Source organism: Vombatus ursinus, unplaced genomic scaffold (genome assembly GCF_900497805.2).
Source record: "Vombatus ursinus unplaced genomic scaffold, bare-nosed wombat genome assembly UNPS02014786.1, whole genome shotgun sequence".
Classification (NCBI taxonomy): domain Eukaryota; kingdom Metazoa; phylum Chordata; class Mammalia; order Diprotodontia; family Vombatidae; genus Vombatus; species Vombatus ursinus.
Window position 1 is genome coordinate 45,209,328 of NW_020954564.1, and position 22,655 is coordinate 45,231,982.

The 22,655-nt window shown below is 48.4% G+C and overlaps 1 protein-coding gene across 1 annotated transcript in view; it reads left to right on the forward strand.

Moving 5' to 3' along the window:
* The first annotated feature begins 239 nt into the window (after positions 1–239).
* Positions 240–22,655, forward strand: part of LOC114047262 (protein crumbs homolog 2-like) — a 33,843-nt gene continuing 11,427 nt past the window's right edge. The window contains 12 exon segments of the mRNA XM_027868043.1: positions 240–364; positions 2,398–2,557; positions 6,269–6,377; positions 7,176–7,784; positions 9,535–9,730; positions 10,791–10,930; positions 11,447–11,487; positions 11,489–11,534; positions 11,537–11,632; positions 12,245–12,358; positions 20,094–20,981; positions 21,402–21,925. Of these exon segments, the coding sequence (XP_027723844.1) occupies positions 240–364; positions 2,398–2,557; positions 6,269–6,377; positions 7,176–7,784; positions 9,535–9,730; positions 10,791–10,930; positions 11,447–11,487; positions 11,489–11,534; positions 11,537–11,632; positions 12,245–12,358; positions 20,094–20,981; positions 21,402–21,925 (3,048 nt within the window).

Below are 22,655 nucleotides of genomic sequence, written 5' to 3' on the forward strand. Positions count from 1 at the left end.
GACTCCAGGTCCAAGGTGCTTTCCTCCAGACTGTGGAATAGATGATCTCTAAGGTTCCCTTCAGATTTAAAACCCTCTGACCTTTCTGCCTTAGCTCTGGCCTCTAGGCCTCCCCCTCCTCCACCTCAGGCTTTGGGACAGGTTGGGGCTCAGGCCAGACCCTTCTGCTAATCCTGTGGCCTGCTCAGGTCAGGCAGAATGAGGTGGGGAGGTCACAAGGGATTTGCTAATGTAAGCACATGCAGATCTGTTGCCATGGCAGCAGGCCACCTCCCGATCTGGCCATCCCAGACGACCAGGGATGCTCCCCCTCTTCCCTTACCCTCCCTCAACAGCCTCCCCAGCCCTTGGCTCTGAAGTCCAAGCAAAGAGCCAGCTTATCTCAGTGTCTGTTCATTTCTGGGAGAAGGAAATGATGTCCAGGGCTTCTACCCCAGGGCCCCCAGGGACTAGGAGTATAGGAGTAGGGGGCTGAACACAGGCTTGAAGTGTTGGGTGTCCATTCTGTTGTTTCATGCTCTAAGATAATGCACTTATTGAAAGAACTGGTGAGGTTTACTTTAGGGCAGAGAAAACTGAGGAGGGGCAGTATCATTGTCTTCACATATCTGAGAGGCTGTCATGTGGAAGAGGGATTACCCTCATTCTACTTGACCCCAGAGGCCAGAACTCAGATCAGGGGGTGGGGAAGCTGCAGACAGGCAGCTTTCAGTGTTAGGAGGAAAAACTTTGTAACAGCAATCGGTGGACCAAAATGAGGGCACTGGACTTGTTTTTTGAAAAACATTTTGACAATCATATTTCAATAACATTTGTTTCCTTGGTAATTCTAGTTTATGCATTTGAAAACATGATTCTGAAAAGGGACCCATGGACCTCACCAGACAGGATACAAAAATGGTTAAGATTCCCTGGACTATAGATGATCCCTAAGAGCCTATGATAGATGGAAGTTACGTGGGGTCAGGCTCCCTTAATAAAAGGGAAGACTTCCTAACAATTAGAGCAGTGCAGAATTAGAATGGGCAAGAAATTCAACCTCACTGTCAGTGTCCGTTCATGCAGGGCCTGGATGACCCTTCAACATCTCAGTTGTTTAAAGGGGAGTTCCTGCTTGGGATGGGACTAGATAATTTCCAGAGAAGGTCTCTTACAACTCTTAGGTTCTATTATCCTATATTCTAAGGTTCCTTCCAGCTCTAACTGGTTTTAATGTCCCTTCCATGTCTAACATTCTGTGTTCTCAGGTCCCCTCAGCTCTAACCTTCTTTGTTCTAAGGTCCTCTTCAGCTATAACATTCTATGCTCTAACGTCCCTTCCAGCTCTAATATCTTACATTTTAGGGTCCTTTTCAGCTCTAACCTTCCTGTGTTCTGTGTTCTAATAGTCTATGTTCTAAGATCTATCCTGGCTCAGAATACAGAATATATTAGAACACAGCCTGTTTGAACAGATAACGATTAGCTCACATTTACACAGAATTTTAGGTTTACTAAAGCACTTTCCTTACTATGAGGAATTATTTCAGTTTTGTAGTTTAAGAATCCAAGGCTCAGATTGGTTAAGTGACTTGTTTGTGCTCACACAGCTAAGAACTGTGGGAGTTGGCTTTTGAGTTGCCATCTCTTGAATCCCGATTTAGCGTTCTTTCCATAGCGTCTCCTTACCTCTTTAGACACTCAATTCATGTGAGGCTTTTTGGAAAGTGGGAAGGGCTGTAGAAATGTCAGATTGTAAGGGCATTATTACCTGCCATTCTCTGTCTCTCTGTCCCTATTAGGGCATGACCAATCAACCTTCCCTCTCCCTTGTAACACCAAGGGTTCTGCCCTCTACCCTTACCCTCCATTAGTATGAGATGGAGCATGGTTGATAATCCAGGCCCTGGCCTCTGGCCCCTGACCCCCGTTGGAATGTGAAGAGTGGGTGAAGCATCAGAGAATTATCAGTTAGGGGTGTTATGGAGGGGGGAATGCCAAGGGTTTGAAGTCTGAGGGACCAGGCCCTCTGGTTAATGTCTGGGTGACATCTCTGGCTGGGGGGAAGGGCAGGGCAGCAGAGCAGAGGCCTGCTGGGCCACCCACCCCTTGAAGATACTCAAGCCAGAAGAGAAGAGGCTGGATGAGCCTTCTTTCACTGAAGAAAGGGCACTGGATTTGGACTCTCAGAAGACTTGGAGTCTAGTCCCAGCTGGGCCACTAATTAATTTATTGCTTTGGATGAATCACCTTCCCTTCTTGGGCCTCAGTTTCCTCATCTATAACATGAAGAGATTTGGATCAGATGGTTTCTAAAGTTCCTTCCACCTTAAAAAAAAAAAAAAGGTTGTTCTGTGAGTATAACGCTCTGCCCTGTAGGGCTCCACTCAAGCTTTGAGGGCTCTTTCTGGGTCCTAGGGAACTGGACCAGGATCCTGGCTTATCTTTGAGCCTTCAGCAACCCCTCCTCTCACCTCCAGCCTATGGGAAAGGCTGCCCTATCTTTCCTAGGAAGTTAGAACTCCGGACTGGGGGCTGGGGAAGAGCAGCGTCTGTGGGATGCCCAGCAGGTCAGCGGGTCAGCTCTTCCCTCCCTCCATGCCAGGCACTCAGGCAGAAAACAAGGGCTTGGAATTCAGGGCAGAGAGGGGGAGGGGGCAGGAAGGGAGAAGGGAGCACAGTCCCAGGATGGAAGTCTGGAGCAATTGGTCCTGGAGCAGAGTAGAGAAGAGTCCAGGAACGGGAGGCAGGAAATCTGGGCTCTAGTCCCAAGTCTAATTATTAGCCTGGAGTAAGTTGTTTCCCTTTCCTGGGCCTCAGTTTCCTTATCTGAAAAATGGGGATAATAAGCCCTGTCTTGTCTCCCTCTTGGGAATATTATGAGCATCTAATGAGATGACAGCTGGAAAAGAAAGAATCAGAACAGGTCCTGTTTCTATAGCTTTTAACACTTTATATAGCATTTTCCTTACATTATGCCTATAAGGTCAGTAGTGTAAGGGATGTCAAACCCGTTTGACAGATGGGAAAACTGACAAAGGTCAAGTAACTTGCCAAAGGTCAGACGGCTAAGCTAACATAAATTGGAATTAGAACCCAGGTCTTCTGTCTTCCAATCCGCTGCTCTTTCTATACCCTCACTCCTCTTGTTTCTCCTAGATCAATCAGCCAAACATAAGCTATTCAGCAGAATGGAGAGCCGTGTGTTGATAAAGGGCTGGCAATTAGTGCTCTCACATGATAAAATTAATATTCAGCTTGGAAACTGAGGTTAAGTATCAAATTATTGTCCAAGAAACGAGAACTTCCCTCCATTGGGAGTTCAAAAGTGGACAAACCTCCAAGACAAACCTGCAGAGAAGGAACCGTTCTCAGGATGCACCTGCTGCATGGGGTTGAGAGGGCAGGGGAGGAAGGCTCTCGGGCAGTCTTGGTTTGTAAGATACGGGAGAAAGACGCTTGGCTTTGGAAGCTAAAGATCTGGGTTCATATCATCCCGCTGGCACTACTTATATGACCTCGGGCACCTTGCTTAAGCCCCCTGGGCCTCAGTTTACTCCTCTGTAAAGTAAGGGAAGTGGACTGCATGACCTCTGTTGTCCCTTTCAGTTCTAGGTCTAGGATCTTAAGAACCAGCTGTGCTTCTCCGTCCTAGCTGTGTCAGTAGTCATCCTTGCACAACCTACTTCATAAGACTCTGCTGGGGAAAATCCCTTTATAATGTTTTGAATGCTAGAGAAATTGGAGTTATTATTATTCTTTCTCTTAGTGGAAGTGGGAGAACTGGCAACTCTATCTCTCCGTGAAACTGGAGATCCTTTCTGTCTGGACTCCTCTGCTGCTCTCCTGAGGGCCAGGGGCTGCTCGGGGCAGGAGACAGAGCTTCAAAGTCAGAGGCCTGTCTCTTAGGGTCAACCCTGAGGCCTCCCCTCACTCCCTCCCCTTCCCAGGGCCTCACAGGAGTCTCCTGGAGGAACTTTGGAGGGAGAGTGTGTCCAGGGAGAAAGGAGGGAGGCTGTTCACATCCAGGACTACAAAGATCCCCCTCCAAAGGCCATCTCAGACACCTTCCCCCTTATTCCACATAGGAAACCTAGGACCTGGGGAGGGGGGTCAGGGGTTGGAGGTCAGGAGCAAAGTCCATGAGGGAGTCACGATAACAATAGCTAACACTTATATAGTGCTTTAAGGCTTACAAAGCACTTTGCAAGTACAGACATTGACACTTTCCCTATCTTGTTTTGGTATATCATAGCAAACTCTGCATAAGAAATTAAATGGGAATTTTTTGGGAGTTTTGTGGAAGCCTCAGAAAACATGCAAAGGCCAGCAGATGACACAGAAAAAGTTTAGAAACACAGAAATGCGTAAAATATATGTATAGTATAATATCAACAAATGTTATCTTTTTTTTAAAACATTTATTTTTAATTTATTTATTTTTTTAGGCAATTGGGGTTAAGTGACTTGCCCAGGGTCACACAGCTAGTAAGTGTCAAGTGTTTGGGCTGAGGCCGGATTTGAACTCAGGTCCTCCTGACTTCAGGGCCGGTGGTCTATCCACTGAGACACCTAGCTGCCCCCATATGTTATCTTTTAATACCATAATAATTCAGACTTTTCTGGTACAAAGGGAGCACCAAAAAATTTTATGTGAATTTTCCAGATCATGGGGGCACAGTTGCCCTGACCCCCTCCATATGGAAGAGGTAACTGTACTGTTTCGTTTTATCCTTGCAACAACCATTGGAGTTAGGTGCTGTTATATACCCATTTTTTTTTTTTTTTTTTTTTTTTGGCGAGGCAATTGGGGTTAAGTGACTTGCCCAGAGTCACACAGCTAGTGAGTATTATGTGTCTGAGGCCGGATTTGAATTCAGGTCCTCCTGACTCCAGGACCAGTGCTCTATCCACTGCACCATCTAGCTGCCCCTATAGGTAGACAGAGGTTGTGACTTTCCTAGGGTCATACAACTAGTAAGTCTTTGAGACAGGATTTTAATTTATATTTTCCTAACTCCAGGTCCAGTTTTCTATTAACTTTGGACCTGGAAAGTATCTTAGAGACCAACAAGTTTGCCACCTTCATTTTAAAGATGAAGAAGCTGAGGCACAGAGAGAAGTTAAGTGACTTGCCCAAGGTCACCCAACTAGTAAATGTCTGAGGCTGGATTTGAATTCGGATCCTCCTGATTCCAAGTCCAGAACTTTACCCACTACCCTATGTTACATCTAGAACTCTGTGGCCCCTCAGAGACCATCTTATTTCTAGCCCCTTCACTTTATTTTTTAAAATTTATTTTCATTTATTTGTTTTTTTGCCCCTTCACTCATATGGGAGCTTGCAGATGTGGATGTGGCCCAGTCCTTCCTTAGCTTTGTGGTCCTTTTAAGACTCTGAAATTTATTTACCTCTTTATCCCATCTTGTTCTGGGGTTGAGAATCCTTCTTTGGAGACAGAAATTATTGGTCCTGCTTCAAGTCTGGGATATGATAATAATGGCTAGAGGGTAGCTAGGTGGCTCAGTGAATGGAGCAATGGGCCTGGAGTCAGGAAGAGCTGAGTTCAAATCCAGCTTCAGACACTTACTAGCTGTGTGACCCTGGGCAAGTCACTTAATCCTGTTTGCCTCAGTTTCTTCATCTGTAAAATGAGCTAGAAAAGGAAATGGCAAAGCACTCCAGCATCTTTGCCAAGACAACCCCAAATAGAGTCCTGAAGATTTGGATATGACTGAAATGACAGAACAACAACTCTGTATGCAACACAGTGGACCTTTTACAAAGGAATATTCACTTCAAAATGCATAATCACAAATATACCAACCTACTCCTGAACTAAAAATAATAGCTAGAGGTTATAAAATAGTCTACAGGCATCTCCTCTTTTGATCCTCAGAAAAACTCTGTGATGTTGCTATTATAAGTATTGCTGTCTCCATTTTACAGATGAGAAAATTGAGGCTTAGAGATTTTAAGTGACTTGGCCGAGACAACATGGCTAATGAGTGCCTGAGGCAGGATTTGAACCCAGTTCCTCCTGGCTTTTAGTCCAGTATACCACATTCCCTCCAATCATTCCCCCACTCTGGAGCAGGTACAGGCTGTGCACTAGATGAAGTCGGTCCTGTTTGTGCTCTGGGGTTTAAATGATCCTTGTCTTGCCCCACGTTTGAAGTGTAGATACACCTGGTCCTATCCCAGTTTGGGAGTGTAGACAATCTCATGTCTTCCTTGTCCTGCTCTTTTTTTGTAGTGTATACACATTTTGTCCCGTTCTAACTCTAGCTCATGGATGTTCCCTGCCTTGCTCGTGCCCTGGCATTTATGAAACAAGAGACCACAAGATTTCCTGAAGCCCCTGAGGTGTGCAGAGCTCTGCTAGGCCCTGGGGGAAGTACAGAGTCTAAATCTCAGAGTCCCTGGCCTCATGGAGCTTACAGTCTAATTGAAAAATAAGGCACAGGTGGAGCAGCTAGGTGGCAAAGTGGATAGTCCACTTGGGAGGTGCCAAATAAAATGTTTATGTGAGAGCTGAGTCTGAAGGTTGTCACAGACCAGGATCCCTTAATAGTTTGATGGAGAAGGTGGTACTTGATTTGAATTCTAAAGGGCTGGGAGTGGTTCAATCTGTAAAGAAGGGGAGGAAGGGAATTCTGAGCTGAGGGGACAAGGAGAGCAAAGGCAAAGAGGCGGAAAGCACGGGGCGTCTTTGAACGGACAGAATTTTTTGCTTTGTTTGGAGTATGAATTGGGTAGCAAAGGTAGGGTGGCTCCAGTTTATGAAAGGCCTTGAATGCCAGACAGGGAGATTGGAACTTTATTCTGCTGGCAATGGGGACTCCCCAGATCTGTGTGGAACAATGCTGAATTTTGTGGTTGTGTGAAGGATGGATTGGAGGTGAGGAGGGATTAGAGGAGAGAAGGATTATGGGGGTGGGGAGTGCTAAGTTTAGGGACCCCTTGGCCCAGCTGTGGATATGGACACAGCCCAGCCTGACCCATCTTTGTGGCTGCCAAAGCCTGACGTCAGGGTGAGGGGCTATGGGAGCCAGTCGTGAACCCTGAATCTTCTTCATACTTCCTATGGCCATGGGCAAGTCATAATCCTCTGAGGCCTCAGTTCCCAATGCACTTAGTGATCTCGAAGGCCTCCTCCCTCTCTGATACACTGTTTTTTCTCTCTACTCTGCAGGAACCTGGTCCTCTCCAGGCCCCAGTGGCTGTACCTCAGACCCCTGCACCCACAGGGGCACCTGCCAGAACACTAGCAATGGTGGCTTCCTGTGTGTCTGTCCCACGGAGCCCGTGGCCTATGTGGGGACCCTCTGTGAGAAGCTCTATGATGCCTGCTCTGAGCAGGTCTGCCCTGAGAACCAGACATGCCATGCAGCCCTAGGGGCTTTGAACCACACCTGTCACTGTCCTCCCGGCTTCTGGGGTCCCAACTGCAGCTTGATAGACTGTGGGGAGGATGGCTGTCTTGGGAGCTGTGCTACACAGCCTTGCCATCATGGGGCCACCTGCATTGCAGCAGGGGCTGGCTTTGCTTGCCTCTGTCCTCCAGGATGGACTGGTCCTCTGTGTGAAGAAGGTGTAGATGAGTGCCTGTCAGGCCCCTGCCAGAATGGGGCTCTCTGTGTGGATGGTCCAGGTGGCTTCCTGTGCTACTGTGTGCCAGGCTTCCAGGGCCCACGCTGTGAGCTGGACATCGACGAGTGTGCATCCAGGCCCTGTAAGCATGAGGCATCCTGTGTCAATCGTGTGGATGGCTATCAGTGCCTATGTTCCCTTGGCTACACAGGTGAGACCCGGCCCGTCCCTGGGACCCGGCCCAGTGGGAGGGGGGCTGGAGTATAGGCACCCTCTCCAGGGCAGGGGGACAGGAATCCACCCCAGAGGCAGGAAGAGAGGCACCCACCCCAGGGACAAGGGAAAAGGGACCCACTCCAGGCAATTTCAGGGGAAGGGCCTGAACAGAAAGGCTCCAGAGGAAGCCTCGTTCCCTTTCAGCATAAGAGGAAAAGGAGGATCAGAGAGAGAAATTGAAGTAAAACTCATGAGCTTCAGAACTAGTAGGGGTCTTACAGACCATGTAAGCCAACCCCCTCAATGTATAGAGGAGAAAATTCAGGCCCAGAGAAGGGGATCAACTGAACTGAAGTGACACAGTTAACAAATGGTTGAGCAGGGAAAACACCAGAGAAAGGGAGGTTTGTGGGGGTCTTCAGAGCTCCCTGGCCCTATCTCTGTAGAATGAGTCCTTTTGGAAGATGGGGAGTCAGTGTGTGTGTGTGTGTGTGTGTGTGTGTGTGTATTCCTGTGTGTCTGTAGGTATGTATGTGTGTGTATTTGCATGTGGCCATATGTGTATACCCCTGTGCACATCAGTGGAAGCAAAGAAAAAACATGCATACATAAGTATGTTTGTACAGGTATAAATGTGTTTGTGTGTGTGTCTCTGAGTGTGCACATGGCTGTGTATGTGTGAGAGAGTGAGGCTGATTCTTCTTGCCTGGGTGACTCAGTGCGTCTTGGTCTCAGCAGTTGTGCCCTTTCTCCTCCTCTTCCTCTTGCTTTTCTTCTTCCATTTCCCCCTCCCTTCTCTTCCCTCCTCCCTCCCCTTCCTCTTTCCTACCCCTCCTTCAGCTCCCCTCGTCAGGCAGGGCAGTGAGGCCCGGAATTCAGGCCAGCTCCCTCCCCTAGCACCGGCAGGCACGGGAGCCTGAGGAGCTGGGGGCCTGCCAGGATGTGCCTGGGGAGGAATTTGGGGTCACCAGGTGGGAGGAGCAGTGGGCAACTCCTTCACTGAGTCATAGACTCTGGAAGCCTGCCTGGGGGCGTGGGCAGAGCCTCCCAGCAGCAGTGGGGGTGGAGTTGGGGGGCTGTGTCGGGATGGAGCCTGGTATAATGCAATGAGGAGATTGAGAATCCGAGGACCTGGGTTCACTTCCCTGCTTGACCATTTGTTAACTGTGTGACTTCAGTTGAGTTAATCACCTTCTCTGGGCCTGAATTTTCCCCTCTATAAATTGAGGGGGTTGGCTTGGATGGTCTGTAAGGCCCCTTTTAGTTCTGAAGCTCGTGAATTTTAATTCAATTCCCCTCTCTGATCCTCAGTTTTCTCTTACTTAGAAAACTACCCACCTCACAAAGTTGTGAAGAAAATACTTTGTGAACTCTAAATGTCTATATGTATATGCCTTGCCTTAACCTGTCCTCATGGCCCTCATTCTAATCCTGGGCCCCGTGCTTTGGCCCCTCATCACTTGGGCAGGGGCTACCTGGGGTCTTGAAATCACTGAAGGTGGGGTTTGGGGGCTTGGAGATCAGGGAAAGCACCCACAATCTCTGGGTCAGCACTGAGTACTGAGTCCTGCTCTGGGTTTTCAGGAGCCACACTGGGATAAAGGAGTCCAGTGGGACACCTGTGAAATCCCATATACTCACTCTAATATCTCTCTGTCTCTCTCTCACTCTCTTTCATCCCAATCTCTTTTTCTCTGTCCCTCTTTCTCCCCATCGTGGTCCTCACTTCAACTTCTTTGTCTTAGGACTGAACTGTGAGATAGAAATAGATGAATGTGAATCAGATCCCTGCCAGAATGGGGGTTCCTGCCTGGAGGGTGTCGGTTCCTACCAATGTCTTTGTTCCCCCGGCTACACCGGACATAACTGCCAGGTGGACATTGATGAGTGTGAGAGCCAGCCTTGTGCCAACGGAGGCATATGCCACAACTTCATTGATAGGTGAGAGCCCTGGGGAAGGACCAGCGCTGGGGACAGGCTGGCAGGCAGGCTGACCTTAGGCCCCTCCTGGGCCCTATGAGGAGAGACCAAGCAAGAGAATGGGGTTCCAGACCTCAGAAGCTCGAAGTCTGAGGCCTGCTCTTCAGAAACCCTCAGGGGAAGGGAGAAGGGCAGCCCCTGATTTCAAAAAGTCCATGGTCTGAGGCTGATGGAGGAAGGCAGAAAGTTTAACTCACCAGTCATATGAAGCATCTACAACACCTAAGGCCTGGTTCTTAGCGTGAGGGAACATAGAAATCCTCAATGAGAGCTGCTCCCAGCCCTCACCAAGTCTGGTTCTGGGAAGGGAGATAGGATACACACATAAGAAGGTTTTTGGCAGGGATTTCAGGAATGCAGGGAACTTCCTGTGAGGAAGCTCTCTACCTCTGCGGCCTAGAGCCTGGTCTGTAGCTTACAGGTCCAGAGAATTGCTCTGGCACCAAGACTTCAGGTGACTTGTCCAGGGTCAGTCAGGATGTGCCCCGAGGACTCAAACCAAGGCCTCCCTCCTTCTGAGTCCAGCTCACTCACCACTACACCTCGTGTACTTAGAATTTACAAAGCGAAATGGTAAAACGAAGGTAAATCAACTTAGTACAGACTGCATACAACAGCCTGGTACAGGAGACCTACACCCCTAGATCTTGTGGGTTTGAGTCCTGGCCTTGCTGCTAATTCATTTTGTGACCTTGGGCAAACCCACCTCATCTCTCCTGGCTTTAGTTTCCTCCTCTGTGAAATGGGGCAGGGGGTGGAAGTTGACTAGATGATTTCTAAGGCTTCTTCCAGCTTTAGTTCACAGAAATTGGATTCTGTGATGGTGCTAGTAGCTTGCTGTGTGACATTAAGCAAGCTGCTTCCTCTTTCTGGCCCGAGTTTTCCCCTTGGAAAAATGACGGGATTAGACTAGTTTGCCATTCGGCTCTGGGGGAGTTGGATGTGGGATGGGACTGGGGAGTGTCAGAGTGCTTGTCAGCCTCTGGGGTTCTGTGACCCCTGGATGCTGGATCTGTCCTAGGTTCCAATGTAACTGCAGTGGGACCGGCTTCGAGGGTACCCTCTGTGAGGTGGAAGTACTGGAGTGCCTGTCCAACCCATGTCTACACAATGCCACCTGTCTAGATGGGCTGAGCAACTATACGTGTGTCTGCCTGCCAGGTACGGGTGTGTGTGTGTGTGTGTGTGTGTGTGTGTGTGTATGCACATGCTGGTGTGTCCATGTTTATCTCAATCCCCCTCCAACCTCGCCCCAATCAGCACTTCCAGTTCATCTTGGCCAACAGGTCCTCATCAGCCCCATCAGCTTTCTAAGGGTTCTCATGTGCAATGTTATTCCAAAAACTCAGCATAGCCTAGTACCAAGACCTCAGGAGTCAGGGCACTTGTATTATAGCGTTTCCTTTCCTACCTGTTCGACTTTGGATAAGTCACTTCTCCCTAAGTCTTGGTTTCCCATTCTGTTACATTAAGTGGTCTCTAATTAACTTTCTAGTTTGGAATTCCATGAACAATGTGCATGTACACAATCATTCATATGTAGAGCCCATGAGCATGGACATGTCTGTATGTATAAGGGAACTTTTGCTTGTGTATATGTTTGTGGAATGTGTGTGCGTGTTTGTGTAAATCCATGAGGGTGTTGGTATGTAGATATCTCTGTGGGTACTGCCCCAGGTTACCACGGAGAGCACTGTGAGATGGATGAGGACGAGTGTGTGGGGGGCCCCTGCCTCCATGGGGGCCTTTGTTTCCAGCGATCCAATCAGTCACTCTACGGGGGAGCCCAACCTGTCTTTCCTGGGACCTTCAGCTACAGCTCAGCAGCTGGCTTTATGTGCCAGTGTCTTCCTGGCTTCACAGGTGAGTGGGACTTGGGGACCTCCCTCCCTATTCTCTCCATCTATCTGGCCCTGTTCCCTGGAATATCTGACTGAGGACTTGAGAGATAGTATGCTAGGGAGGAGGGTTTCAGTGGTGGAAAAAAGCTTGTAGTGGGTGTCAGGAGACTAGGTTCCAGTCCAAGCTTGAATGCCTACTGAGTGATTGCTGGCTGCAGGCATGCTCTGAGCCTTCAGGTATTAGGGAGGCATTGAGCCAGACTGTGTGTACTACAATGGGAAAAGCACTGAATTTGGAGTCAGAGGACACAGGTGCAAATCCAGTTTGCATCAGTTCATACATGTCTTCTCATGCTTTTCTGTATTCTTTGTGCATGTTGTTTCTTATTGCTATTTACTAGCTGGGTGACTTTGGACACCTCTCAGTGCCTCAATTTCCTCATATGTAAAATGAAGGTATTAGAATAGATCTCTCTAGGATCTTATCCTCTGTTCCTCAGCATCTCAGCCCTGGTACCCATATAGCTCATGAGTGAGGTCCCAGTCTAAGGCACCTCATGGGCATTATGGAAGGGAGTTGTTTCAGTCTCTTTTTCTGGGTCTGACTGAAGACTCTTGACTGTTCTGCTTGCAGGGGACAATTGCTCTGTGGATGTGAATGAGTGTGAGTCCCAACCCTGCCTGAATGGAGGGACCTGTGAGGATCTTCCCAATAGCTTCCAGTGCCACTGCCTGGCAGGGTACACAGGTACACAGGATGGGAGGAGGGTTGGGGTGCGGTGCCCTCTACCTGAGTGGGGGGTCATTAGTACCTGGGCCCTGGTGTCTCACCTCTTCTTCTCTGGGGAAGGAGGTGTGCAGTTCAGGAAGAGAGCCCCGCCCTGTTCCTGACACCTGAATTCTTTGGTTGATAAGGGATGTCTGCTGTCCTTTGGCTTAACTCTGGGCATTCATTAACTCAATCGGTTATTTCCTTCTTTCCTTCATTACTTAGTCATTCATTTAGCTCACTCATTTACTTCCTTCATTCATTTATCCACTCATTCATAAATCTGAGTGCTCTAGAAGAGTTATAAGCAATGATTAATAAGCATTTCTTTATTTCTTCCATCATGCACTCATTCATTTGCTCATCTGTTTACTCCATTCATTCACTGAGTCCATTTTCCATTCATTAATTCCTACCTTCCTTCCTTCTCTGAGCATTTCCCAAGCACCCCCATTATGCCAAGCCTTGTGCTTGTATGCAGAGAAGTGGAGAAGACCCAGTGCCTGGTTTGGGAGCCCTTAGAGCCTAGTAAGTGAATTTGGAGCATAGGAACTGGGTTCAAATCCTAGCTCAGGGCCCGAGGTCACAGACTTGCCCCAGTTTCTCTTGGGACAAGGCCACAGGTCCTCAGGGCTTGATGAGGGGGCTGTGGAAGCTCAGGGGAGGCTTCACAAAAGAGGTGGGCCTTGAAGATGGGGAGGGCTTGACCAGACGGAAGAGGGAATCCTAGATCTGGGGAAGAGTTAGAAGACATAAAGGCAAGATGGGGGAACTTTGTTCATGAGCAGTAAAGAGCCATGTTGGGCTAGACCTGTGTGGCTCTGCATATTCAAGAGGATGGACGGACACACACGCATACACCCACACACACACACCACACACATGCTTTGTGACTCTCCCTTAGTCTCACGTTCCTCATCTCTAACATGGTAATAAACATTTGCACAACATCTTTCAGAGTTGTTGGAATGCGTTAGCCTTAATGAAGCAGAGAAATGTGAGTTCTAATTGTTGTTGTGGTACACAGCTTTGTGCATGCTTGTACACAGCCTCAGCTATACGTACCTGCAAACAAACACTCCTACTCCTTCCACTGGAATGTTGTCCTCTCCACTCTCCCTCCCCCCCCGCCCCCGCCCCCGACATCCCTAGCACAGATTCGTCCCTCTGAACCAGCCTCCTCTTCCTGTCCCTGGCACAGGCCCTGGGCCCAGCTCTTCCAGTCAGCAATTAGACATGTAGGGAGCTTGGACAGAGGCAAGGCCTTTCTTTTCCAGCCCCTGAAGCCTTCCTGGTCTGCTTCAGGAGGCAGTGAATTCACTGTCAATGAAGGTATTTATTCAGAGGCCGGATGGTTTACTAGTAGAGGGATGAGAGGAGGCAGGATTTGGAGTCATGAGCTGAATGTACATAGAATGTTAGAGCTAGAATATGAACTCAGAAAAATACAGTTATCAAAATATTTTTTAAAAAAGTTTATAAATCCCAGGTTAATAATATACTTTGCCATTTTGCCTCTCTGGGTCTGTTTCCTCCTCTGTAAAATGATAGGGTTAGACTAGATTAGAGGTTCTGGGGTTTGTGAATTTGTTTTTTAAAAACTATTTTGGTACCTATATTTCAATATAATTGGTTTCCTTTATACTCCTATGTATTTTATTTTATGCACTTGAAAAAAAAAGCTTCTTCTGAGAAGGGGTCATTCTGGTTTCACCATAATGGTGTGCTAAAGGAGCCCAAAACACAAAAAAAGTGAAGAACCCCTAGACCGGAGGATCTTGCCTAAAGTGCCTGCTCCTTTGGGCCCTAAATTCTATGATCCTGTGACCATGTTTGTGCTAGGATGAGACGTGCCCAAGAGGGAGGCCATGAGTAGCAGGGGCAGGGGAAGAATGGGGACCAAGGCACCCGATTTCTCAGGGAATCTGATTTGAGGGAGCACCTCAGAGGGGATCTGATCCCAGACACACCTGAGTCAAAACCCCCTGGACAACACCCCTGACAAATGGTTAGCCAGCCTCTGTCTGAAAATCTTTATTGACAGGGAACTTACCCACTTAAAGAAGTATTCTATTTCATTTTTGGACAGCTCTGCTTGATAGAAAACCTTTCCTTACATTGAGCTGAAATCTCTCTCTGTCTTTTTTCACTCATTGCTTCCAGTTCTGCTGTCTGAGGTCAAGTAGAACTATTGTAATCCTTCTTCAGGAAAGCCCTTCAGATCCCGGAAGACAGTGATTATTGCGACAACCCCCCCCCACCCCCCCGGCCCCAGACTTCTCTTCTCCAGGCCAAAGATCCCTAGTTCATCCAATTCTCAAATGGCTTGGTCCCTAGTTTTCTCAATATCCTGGTTATCCTTTTCTGGTGTGTTCTGGTCAATAAATATCTTTTCTTTTGTAAAAGAAGTATTGATATCATTTGCTTTTATGTCACTTTCACTTCCCAATATATCTTGCTCTCATTTCCCTACCAGAGAGCTCTCTCCTAAAAACAAAGAATAAGAAAGTTCAGCAGAACATTGGCCAAGTTTAACACCATAGATAGTGTTCCGTACCCACACAGCCCTCTGAAAAAAGAGAGGGAGGTGAATTCTCATATCTCTTCTTCAGGGCCAAGCTTGATCATTATAACTTCATAGCAGTCAGTTCCAATTGTTTTGCTATTTCTACTTATATTATAGTCATTATGTGTGTGTGTGCCTATATATATTTATATACTTATTTTTCTAGGTTCTACTTCACTACTTACATCAGTTTGTATTAGTTCATACAAATCTTCTGATGCTTTTCTGTATTCTTTATTACACACTGTTTCTTACAGCACAGTAATATTCCATTTCACTCATATAATACAATTTGTTTAGCCATTCCCCAATTGATGGACATCTGCTTTGTTTCCATTTCTTTGATACTAAAAAAAATGCTGCTATAAATATTTTGAGGTATATCGGATTTTTCTTTTTGTTTCCATCATGTTTGATGTCCTTTCTCATGTTAATTGTCTCTGAATTTCTGCCTCTGGGAGATGTTGGGGGTATTCTCCATGTCTACTGGAGGGTGGTGATTGAGGCAGATGGGGGAAGAGGTGGAGTACTTTGAAAGGTGGAGCTTTCCAGGGTAAGAGGATGAGGTAATAATAGGGTTGGGGACCTAATGAGATTAGGAGGACCCATCCTGGGAGCTGTGTGCCACCTGCTTCCTCTACTTGTCCTCAGTTCCTTACCAGGTCTTGGCAGTCATAGGCAGGGGCTCTCTCTCTCTGTCTCTCTCTCTCTTTTTCTCTCTTTTTGTCTCTGTCTCTGTCTATCTCTTTTTGTCTCTGTCTTTTTGTATGTCTGTCTCTTTTTCTCTCTGTCTCTGTCTTTCTCTGTCTTTCTCTGTCTCTCTTTTTGTCTCTCTGCCTTTCTGTCTGTCTGTCTGTCTCTCTCACTGCTCCTCTCATATCTGGGGACAGTGGGTGTGGGCCCCAGAGAGTCTTGTAGTGGGGACATGAGAAATTTTGTAGTAGGGATGTGGAGATGTTCCATCGCCTCGGCACACCTTGGGTAGACCTGGCTTCCGGCTGAGGCTCCGCCGCACGAGCTATCACGGCAAGAGCCCACACCTGGGGGTCAGGGCAGCCTTGGTTCACATCCCAGCATGGCCACTCACTACCTGTGGGAGCTTGGAGAAGATGCTGCTCCCCTCCGTACCTATTTTCCTTATCTGTAAGGTTGTAGGAGACCTGGTTTCTTGTCCCTCCCCACCACTGCTTAACAGTGTGACTTTTGATGTCTATTTAATGACTAGCATCTCTGGATCTTAGCTTATTCATCAGTACCATAAAGAGTTTGGATGAGATGGTTAATTAGAGGACCTTTGGCTCTTAAAATGACAATTCCTGTTTCTGTGACTTACTAGTTGTACGACCCTGAAAAAGCCATATCTTCTTTCTGAGTCTCAGTCTCTTTCTCTGTAAAATGGAGATCAAAGCTCTCGAGCTGAATGGACCTCAGAAACCATCCAATCCAATCCCATTTTACAGATGAGAAGACTGAGGCCCAGAAAGGGAAGTGATTTCCCCAAGGACACGCAGGTAATAAACATCAGATGTGGCATTTGAATGCAATTCTATAGTAATTGTTACTTTCTACCTCACAGGATAATTTGTGAAGACATTGTTTGCAAATCATAAAGCTTTATAGAAATAGAAGTAGTTGATATCAGTCCTCCCTTCATATGGGTAGGGGTACAGGGGTCAGCTCTCTGTTCCTACCCTAGAGAAGGGCATAGTGAAAGGGTGTCCAGTCGCTTTTTTTACGTTGCTCACTGCCCCCTGCCTCAGTCCCTCCCCAGCTGGGGCTGTGCAGACCTCATGTGGAGGAGGGAGGGAGGGAAGAAGGGAGGGAAGACCTAAGCCGAGCATTCTCATGTCTGTCAGTGCTGATGGGAACCAGCTGGAGTGGAGATGGGAGGGATGGGGCGGGTCAAGGGGAGCTGGATTAGCCTTCATTGCAGCTCAGCTCCTGGTGAGCAGCTGCCCTGGCCTTCAGCTCCCTCGACTTGGCTGGTCCCACAGCCCAGTGCCCTACCCAGGCAGTCACCTCATCTTCCTGGCCCCCATGTCTGCAAAGGGGGTGAGATGACATCCTTGCTCCCAGGGGCTGTCTTGGGGGGCCTACTGCTCCTGGCAGGTATGAGTGGGACTGACCTAGTGGATCGGGGGAGGAGGGCACTGACCTTTGTCTGTGTAAACTAGATGGAGGATGGGGGAGGAGGGCAGGGCCCCTTTGTTACTACTAGCTACCATACCACAGAAGGAGGGATTGGGGTTCTTATATTTGGTCACCGTGGGCAGAGCCAGGAGTAGTGGATAGGATAAAGAGAGAGGTGGAGAAAGGGAGGCAGATTTTAGCTCCCTGCAAGCAAGAACTTTCCAACAACCAGAATTATGCTCTCAAGTGGACTGGTCTGCCTGATAGATTGGGGGTTCTCCATCACTGAGGTGTTCAAGCAGAGGCTGAATGAACACTTGCTGGGAGGTGATGGAGGGGAGCTGAGAGGAGGCAGTCTGGTGTAGGGGAAAGCATGTTTGCTCAGGAGTCAGAAAACTGGGGTTCAAATGCCAGCCCTGCCACTTACGGGTTGTGTAACCTTGGGCACACAGCTTTCTGGCTCTCAGTCTGCTCATCTTTAAAATGGAAATCACCCTACTTCTACTGCTTCTTTCCCAGGGCTGTTGTGAGGGAAGGGCTCTGTAAGCTTTAGAGTGATATAGAAAATGAAAACAGGGGCAGCTAGGTGGCACAGTGGATAGAGCTCTGACCTAGGAGTCAGGAGGACCTGAGTTCAAATCCGGCTTCAAACACTTGACACTTACTAGCTGTGTGACCCTGGGCAAGTCACTTAACCCCAATTGCCTCACCAGAAAAAAAAAATGAAAACAGAAAATAGGTGGTACAGTGGATGGAGTGCCAGGCCTGGAGTCAGGAAGACTCATCTTCATGAGTTCAAATCTAGCTTCAGTCACTTCCTAGCTGTGTGACCCTGGGCAAGTCACTAAACCCTGTTTGCCTCAGTTCCCTGATCTGTAAAAGGAGCTAGAGAAGGAAATGGCAAACTACTGCAGTATCTTTGCCAAGAAAACCTCAAATGGAAGAGTCAGGCGCAACCGAAACGACTGAACAAAAGCAAAGAAAATGAAAACAATTCCAGTCACTACCTATGTGACTTTGGGCGGGTCGCTCCCCCCTCTCAGGGCCTCAGTTTCCTCATCTGTAAAACGAAGGGCTCAGACTAGATGATCTCTAAGGTGCGCTTTAGTTCTAAAAGCGTCTGTTCCTGGGATTTGTGTTCAGGTTTGGTTTGGACTTGGTGCGAGTCAGGCAGAGCTATGTTGTTGTGGGGACAGGAGGCTGGTGAGGAGCACAGCATCCCAGCTCAGCCCAGCCCTGGACTGAGGGCGCTGGGCCACTCAAGAGTGGTGAGACAGCACTCAGGGCTCCCGACTTTGGGCGTCAGGGCTAGGGGCAGGAGGGTTTGTAATGGCTCCTTGGGCTGGGGACCCAATAGGCTCGTCCTGTTTATCTCTAGAGGGCAGAGCAAGGAACAGCAGGTGGAGTGGATTGGAGTTAGAAATTTGGGTTCAAATTTAGGCTCTTTTCTTGTTTAATATTTTATTTTCCCCCGATCTGCCACTTGATTCTATGACTTTGGACAAGTTACTTCTCTCTGGGCTCCAGTTTCCTCATCTATAAAGTGCAGGGGAGGGGCAGGCATCTACGTCACTAATTAGACTGAGCTCTCCGGAGCAGGGAATGCCTTTACATTTCTTTGTATCCTCAGTGTTTAGCACAGTACCTGGCGCATAGTAGGGATCTAATAAATGTTTACCGACTGAATTACTCTAACAGCTTTTCCAATTCTAAAAACAGAGATAGAGATAAGGATGAGACTTGTGATTCCACTGACATAGGGAATTCCTAGGTGAGGAAATACCCTTTGCCATGTGCAGGTTGTTAACTTATTTTCTTAGAGAGTTGGCTAGTGCATGGCAAGATTCAATGACTTGCCCAGGGTCACACAGCCTGTGTGTGTCTTCAATGGGAGCTGAATTTCTTGGGTCTTTCTGGTTATCCACTTTGCCATGAAACATTTCAGACTAAGTCACGAGGAGGTAGATTTTGCCTGATATGCATCAACAAGATAGTGTCCTGGATAAGGGAACTAGCCCCGGAGTCAGGAAGACCTGGGTTCAAGTTATACCTGTCATACAACCTCCCAGTGTCCCTGGGCAACTGTCTGGACCTCTAAGTTATGGAGGAGATACTGATCTGCTTTGGTGAAGGATGCTTCCCCACTGACCGTTGCCTATGATACCAATGAAGTGACAGGTCTGGCGAAAAAAAGAAGGAATGACTTCCTAATAATTAGTGCTGATTGGCACTCCCTTGGTGGCTGATGAATGGAGTAGAGGCAAAAGAACTTAACTTTGAGTGAGAAGAAACTCGGGTTTGAATCTAGCTCCGTAACTATTGCTAAGTCACTTAATCTCTCCAACCCTCAGTTTTCTCATCTGTAAAATGGGGATAATAATGCCTATAATTCCTACCTCATCGAGTTGTGAAGGCAGTGCTTTGTAAACCTTAAAATATTATAGGGATGGGGGTTATTTCTATTATTAGATATATTTTAATTTTAACCCTCTAGAGATAATTAGAACAAGTCTATTGGGTCCCCAGCCCAAGCTACCATTAAGCAGGTATCTTTAAAAATGGATTTTAAGGAGCAGCTAGGTGGCACAGTAGATAGAGCACTGGCCCTGAAGTCAGGAGGACCTGAGTTCAAATCTGGACTCAGACCAAATACTTGACACTTACTAGCTGTGTGACCTTGGGCAAGTCACTTAACCCCAATTGCCTAAAAAAAAAAAAGGATTTTAAATTAAAAACAAAAAGATTGTTATTTCTATTATTCAAGCAGTGTCTGACCACTTCTTAGTGATGCTGTGGAGAGTAGGATAAAATGTGAGAATAGGACTTGTTTCAATTTTTAAAATTTGTATCCCCAGTACCTGGCATAAAGAAGGTGTTTAATAAATGTTTGTTGATTGATTGATTGGAGTTGATTACTCTACTGGGTAGAAGGATGGAGTAGAATATGGCTCAGACTCTTCCAGCAGGGGTATTCTGGGGTTCAATGTCTATGGGCTGACATTCCTTCTCTTTATACAGGTGTATTGTGCATGGTCAATGTTGATGATTGTGCATCTGAGCCCTGTTTCCATGGTGCGTCCTGTGAGGATGGTGTAAATGACTATGTGTGCCACTGCCCCCCAACCTGGGGTGGGAAGGACTGCTCTGTCCTGCTCACTGGATGTGAAGGCCATGCCTGCCAGCATGGGGCCCAGTGCATCCCCATCTACAAGGCGGGGGCCCATAGCTATACCTGTCACTGCCTGCCAGGCTTTCATGGGCCCACGTGCACCCAATATACTACCTTTTCCTTGGCAACTGGTGGCTCCTTGCTTGTGGCACTGCCTGTGGGTGATGGGCCTGGGCAGCCAGCTGTGTCACTGAGGTTCCGAACTACACTGCCTGATGGACTTTTGTTCTCCCGAGGAGACACTGTGGAAAGCCTCAGGCTGGAGCTGTCTCAGGGCACCCTATGGGCCATACTGAGGAGTGAGGGCACTGAGCTCCCCTTGAGCCTCAGCACCCCATCCTTGAGTGATGGCCATTGGCACAGGGCTGAAGTGGTCCTCCACTCAGCTTTGGAGCTGAGGCTGTGGCACGAGGCTTGTGGGAATGGGCCCTGCCTGAAGAGCCATCCCCTGGTAGAAGAGGTGGCCCTAGACTCGCCAGCCTTCCTGACTGTTCACGTGGGTGGTGGGGCCGGGACCACCCCGAGCTTCGTGGGCTGCCTGGAGGACGTGCGTGTGGATGGGCACATGCTGGTGCCCGAGGATCTCGCTGATGGCCGGCCTGGGGTACGGCTGGGCTGTGAGCATACAGACTGGTGTGGCTCAGGGCCTTGTGACCATGGGGGATCCTGCATTGACCTCTGGACAACCTTCCGCTGTGACTGCTCTAGGCCTTATGAAGGCCCCACGTGTTCCCAGGGTGAGCTCCAAAGTTGGCTGGGGAGGGGGTTAGCAACAACGGGCTGGTTTCAGAAGCCCTTGGTCTATGGGAAAGATATAGCCCCTACTTTCAAGGAATACTGGGTGTAAAGGGTTCCTTGAGTCCAGGGGCCATATCTTCCCACTTCAGATAGAGGATCCCTGAGGCCAGGGGCTATGTCCCTCCCTGACCCTCTGAGCCCCCAGAATGTTAGGATTGCCCCAAGGTGAGGGTGGTGCCTCTCCTCTTCAGTCTGGGGTTTCTTGAGAAGTGGGACAGTGTTTCCTTACTTCAAACCCCAACGGTGGAGACTGTCTCTATGAAACCCAAAGCTAGACCCCATTCCCCTTTGGGGTATCCTTCCCCAGGTTGACCACTCCAGCTTGCTGAGGCTTGCTCTGCTGTCTCCTTTCTCCCCAGAGCCACCAGCATGGACCTTCGGCCTGGGGGGCTCCAACAGTGTGGCCTCCTTCCTGCTTAGAGATGCACCAGGCCCCAACCTCACTGTATCTTTTGTTCTGCGTACTCGTGAGGCTACGGGCCTACTGCTGCAGATGACCAATGGCTCGCTGCCCACCTACACAGTGTTCTTGGCCAGAGGGGAGGTCCACGTGGAGACAGCTTACACTTCAGTGGTGACCCTTCCTGGACGCTTGGATGATGGACACAGGCACCTGGTGACCCTCAGCTTAGGCCCTGGACAGCTTCGAGGGCCGCCTCTGGGCCCCAGCTATGAGGTCCACGTAGGCGGTCTGGCCCTACCAGCCTGGGCTGAGCGCTGGGGTGGCAACTTTAAAGGTTGCCTGCAGGACATTCGTCTTAACAGCCTTCGCCTGGACTTCCTCCCTCTCCTTCACCCAGGAAACTGGACCAGTTTTGGGGAAGTATATGAAGGACAGGCCAGCAACCTTGCTTTGGGCTGTGTCTCTGAAGATACCTGCAGGGTGAGTAAGCCAGGTGGCTGGTGGGTCTGTGTGTGTGTGTGTGTGTGTGTGTGTGTGTGTGTGTGTGCGCGCGTGCGTGAGTGCGTGTGTGTATGTGTGTATGAATGCATGTATACATTCTGAGGAGAGTGTACCACTTAAGAGTTCTTTGACTTTTGTACATAGGATATCAGAGCTGGAAGAGATATTAGAACTTAGAACATCAGAACATGGAATAACAAATGTCAGAGCTAGAAGAGACCCGAGGCCACAGGATGTTAGAACTGGAAAGGATCTTAGAGATTATTAGTCTACCCCCCTGTTTTTTATAGATGAGGAAACTGAGGCCTAGAGAAGCAAAGAAATTTGCTCCCAGTTACAGACAGCAAGTCTACCCTGCCATCCTCATCAGACTCATCCTCATCAACCTGGCTTGGCTTGGTAGAAAGGGGTAGGTGTGTCCTCAGAGACTCCTAGCCTAAGAAAGACAGACCTACCCAGAGCGTCCAGGTCTGCGTCTGGACTCCAGAGACTGAGCGGACCCAGGCCTGGACTCTTTCCTGGCCTTCTCACTCTGTGAGGACTCCAGGAGTGGAGTTAGCCCAATCTCCTGCCGTATCTCTGCTTGGGGAGGGGCTATTTTTACTGATTCCACCAAACAGGAAATCTCCCTCTTGCCAGGAGGGGTCCCCTCCTCTTCCTTCTACTGGATTATAGAGCATTCCTGAGCTGAAAGGAACCCTGGACGACA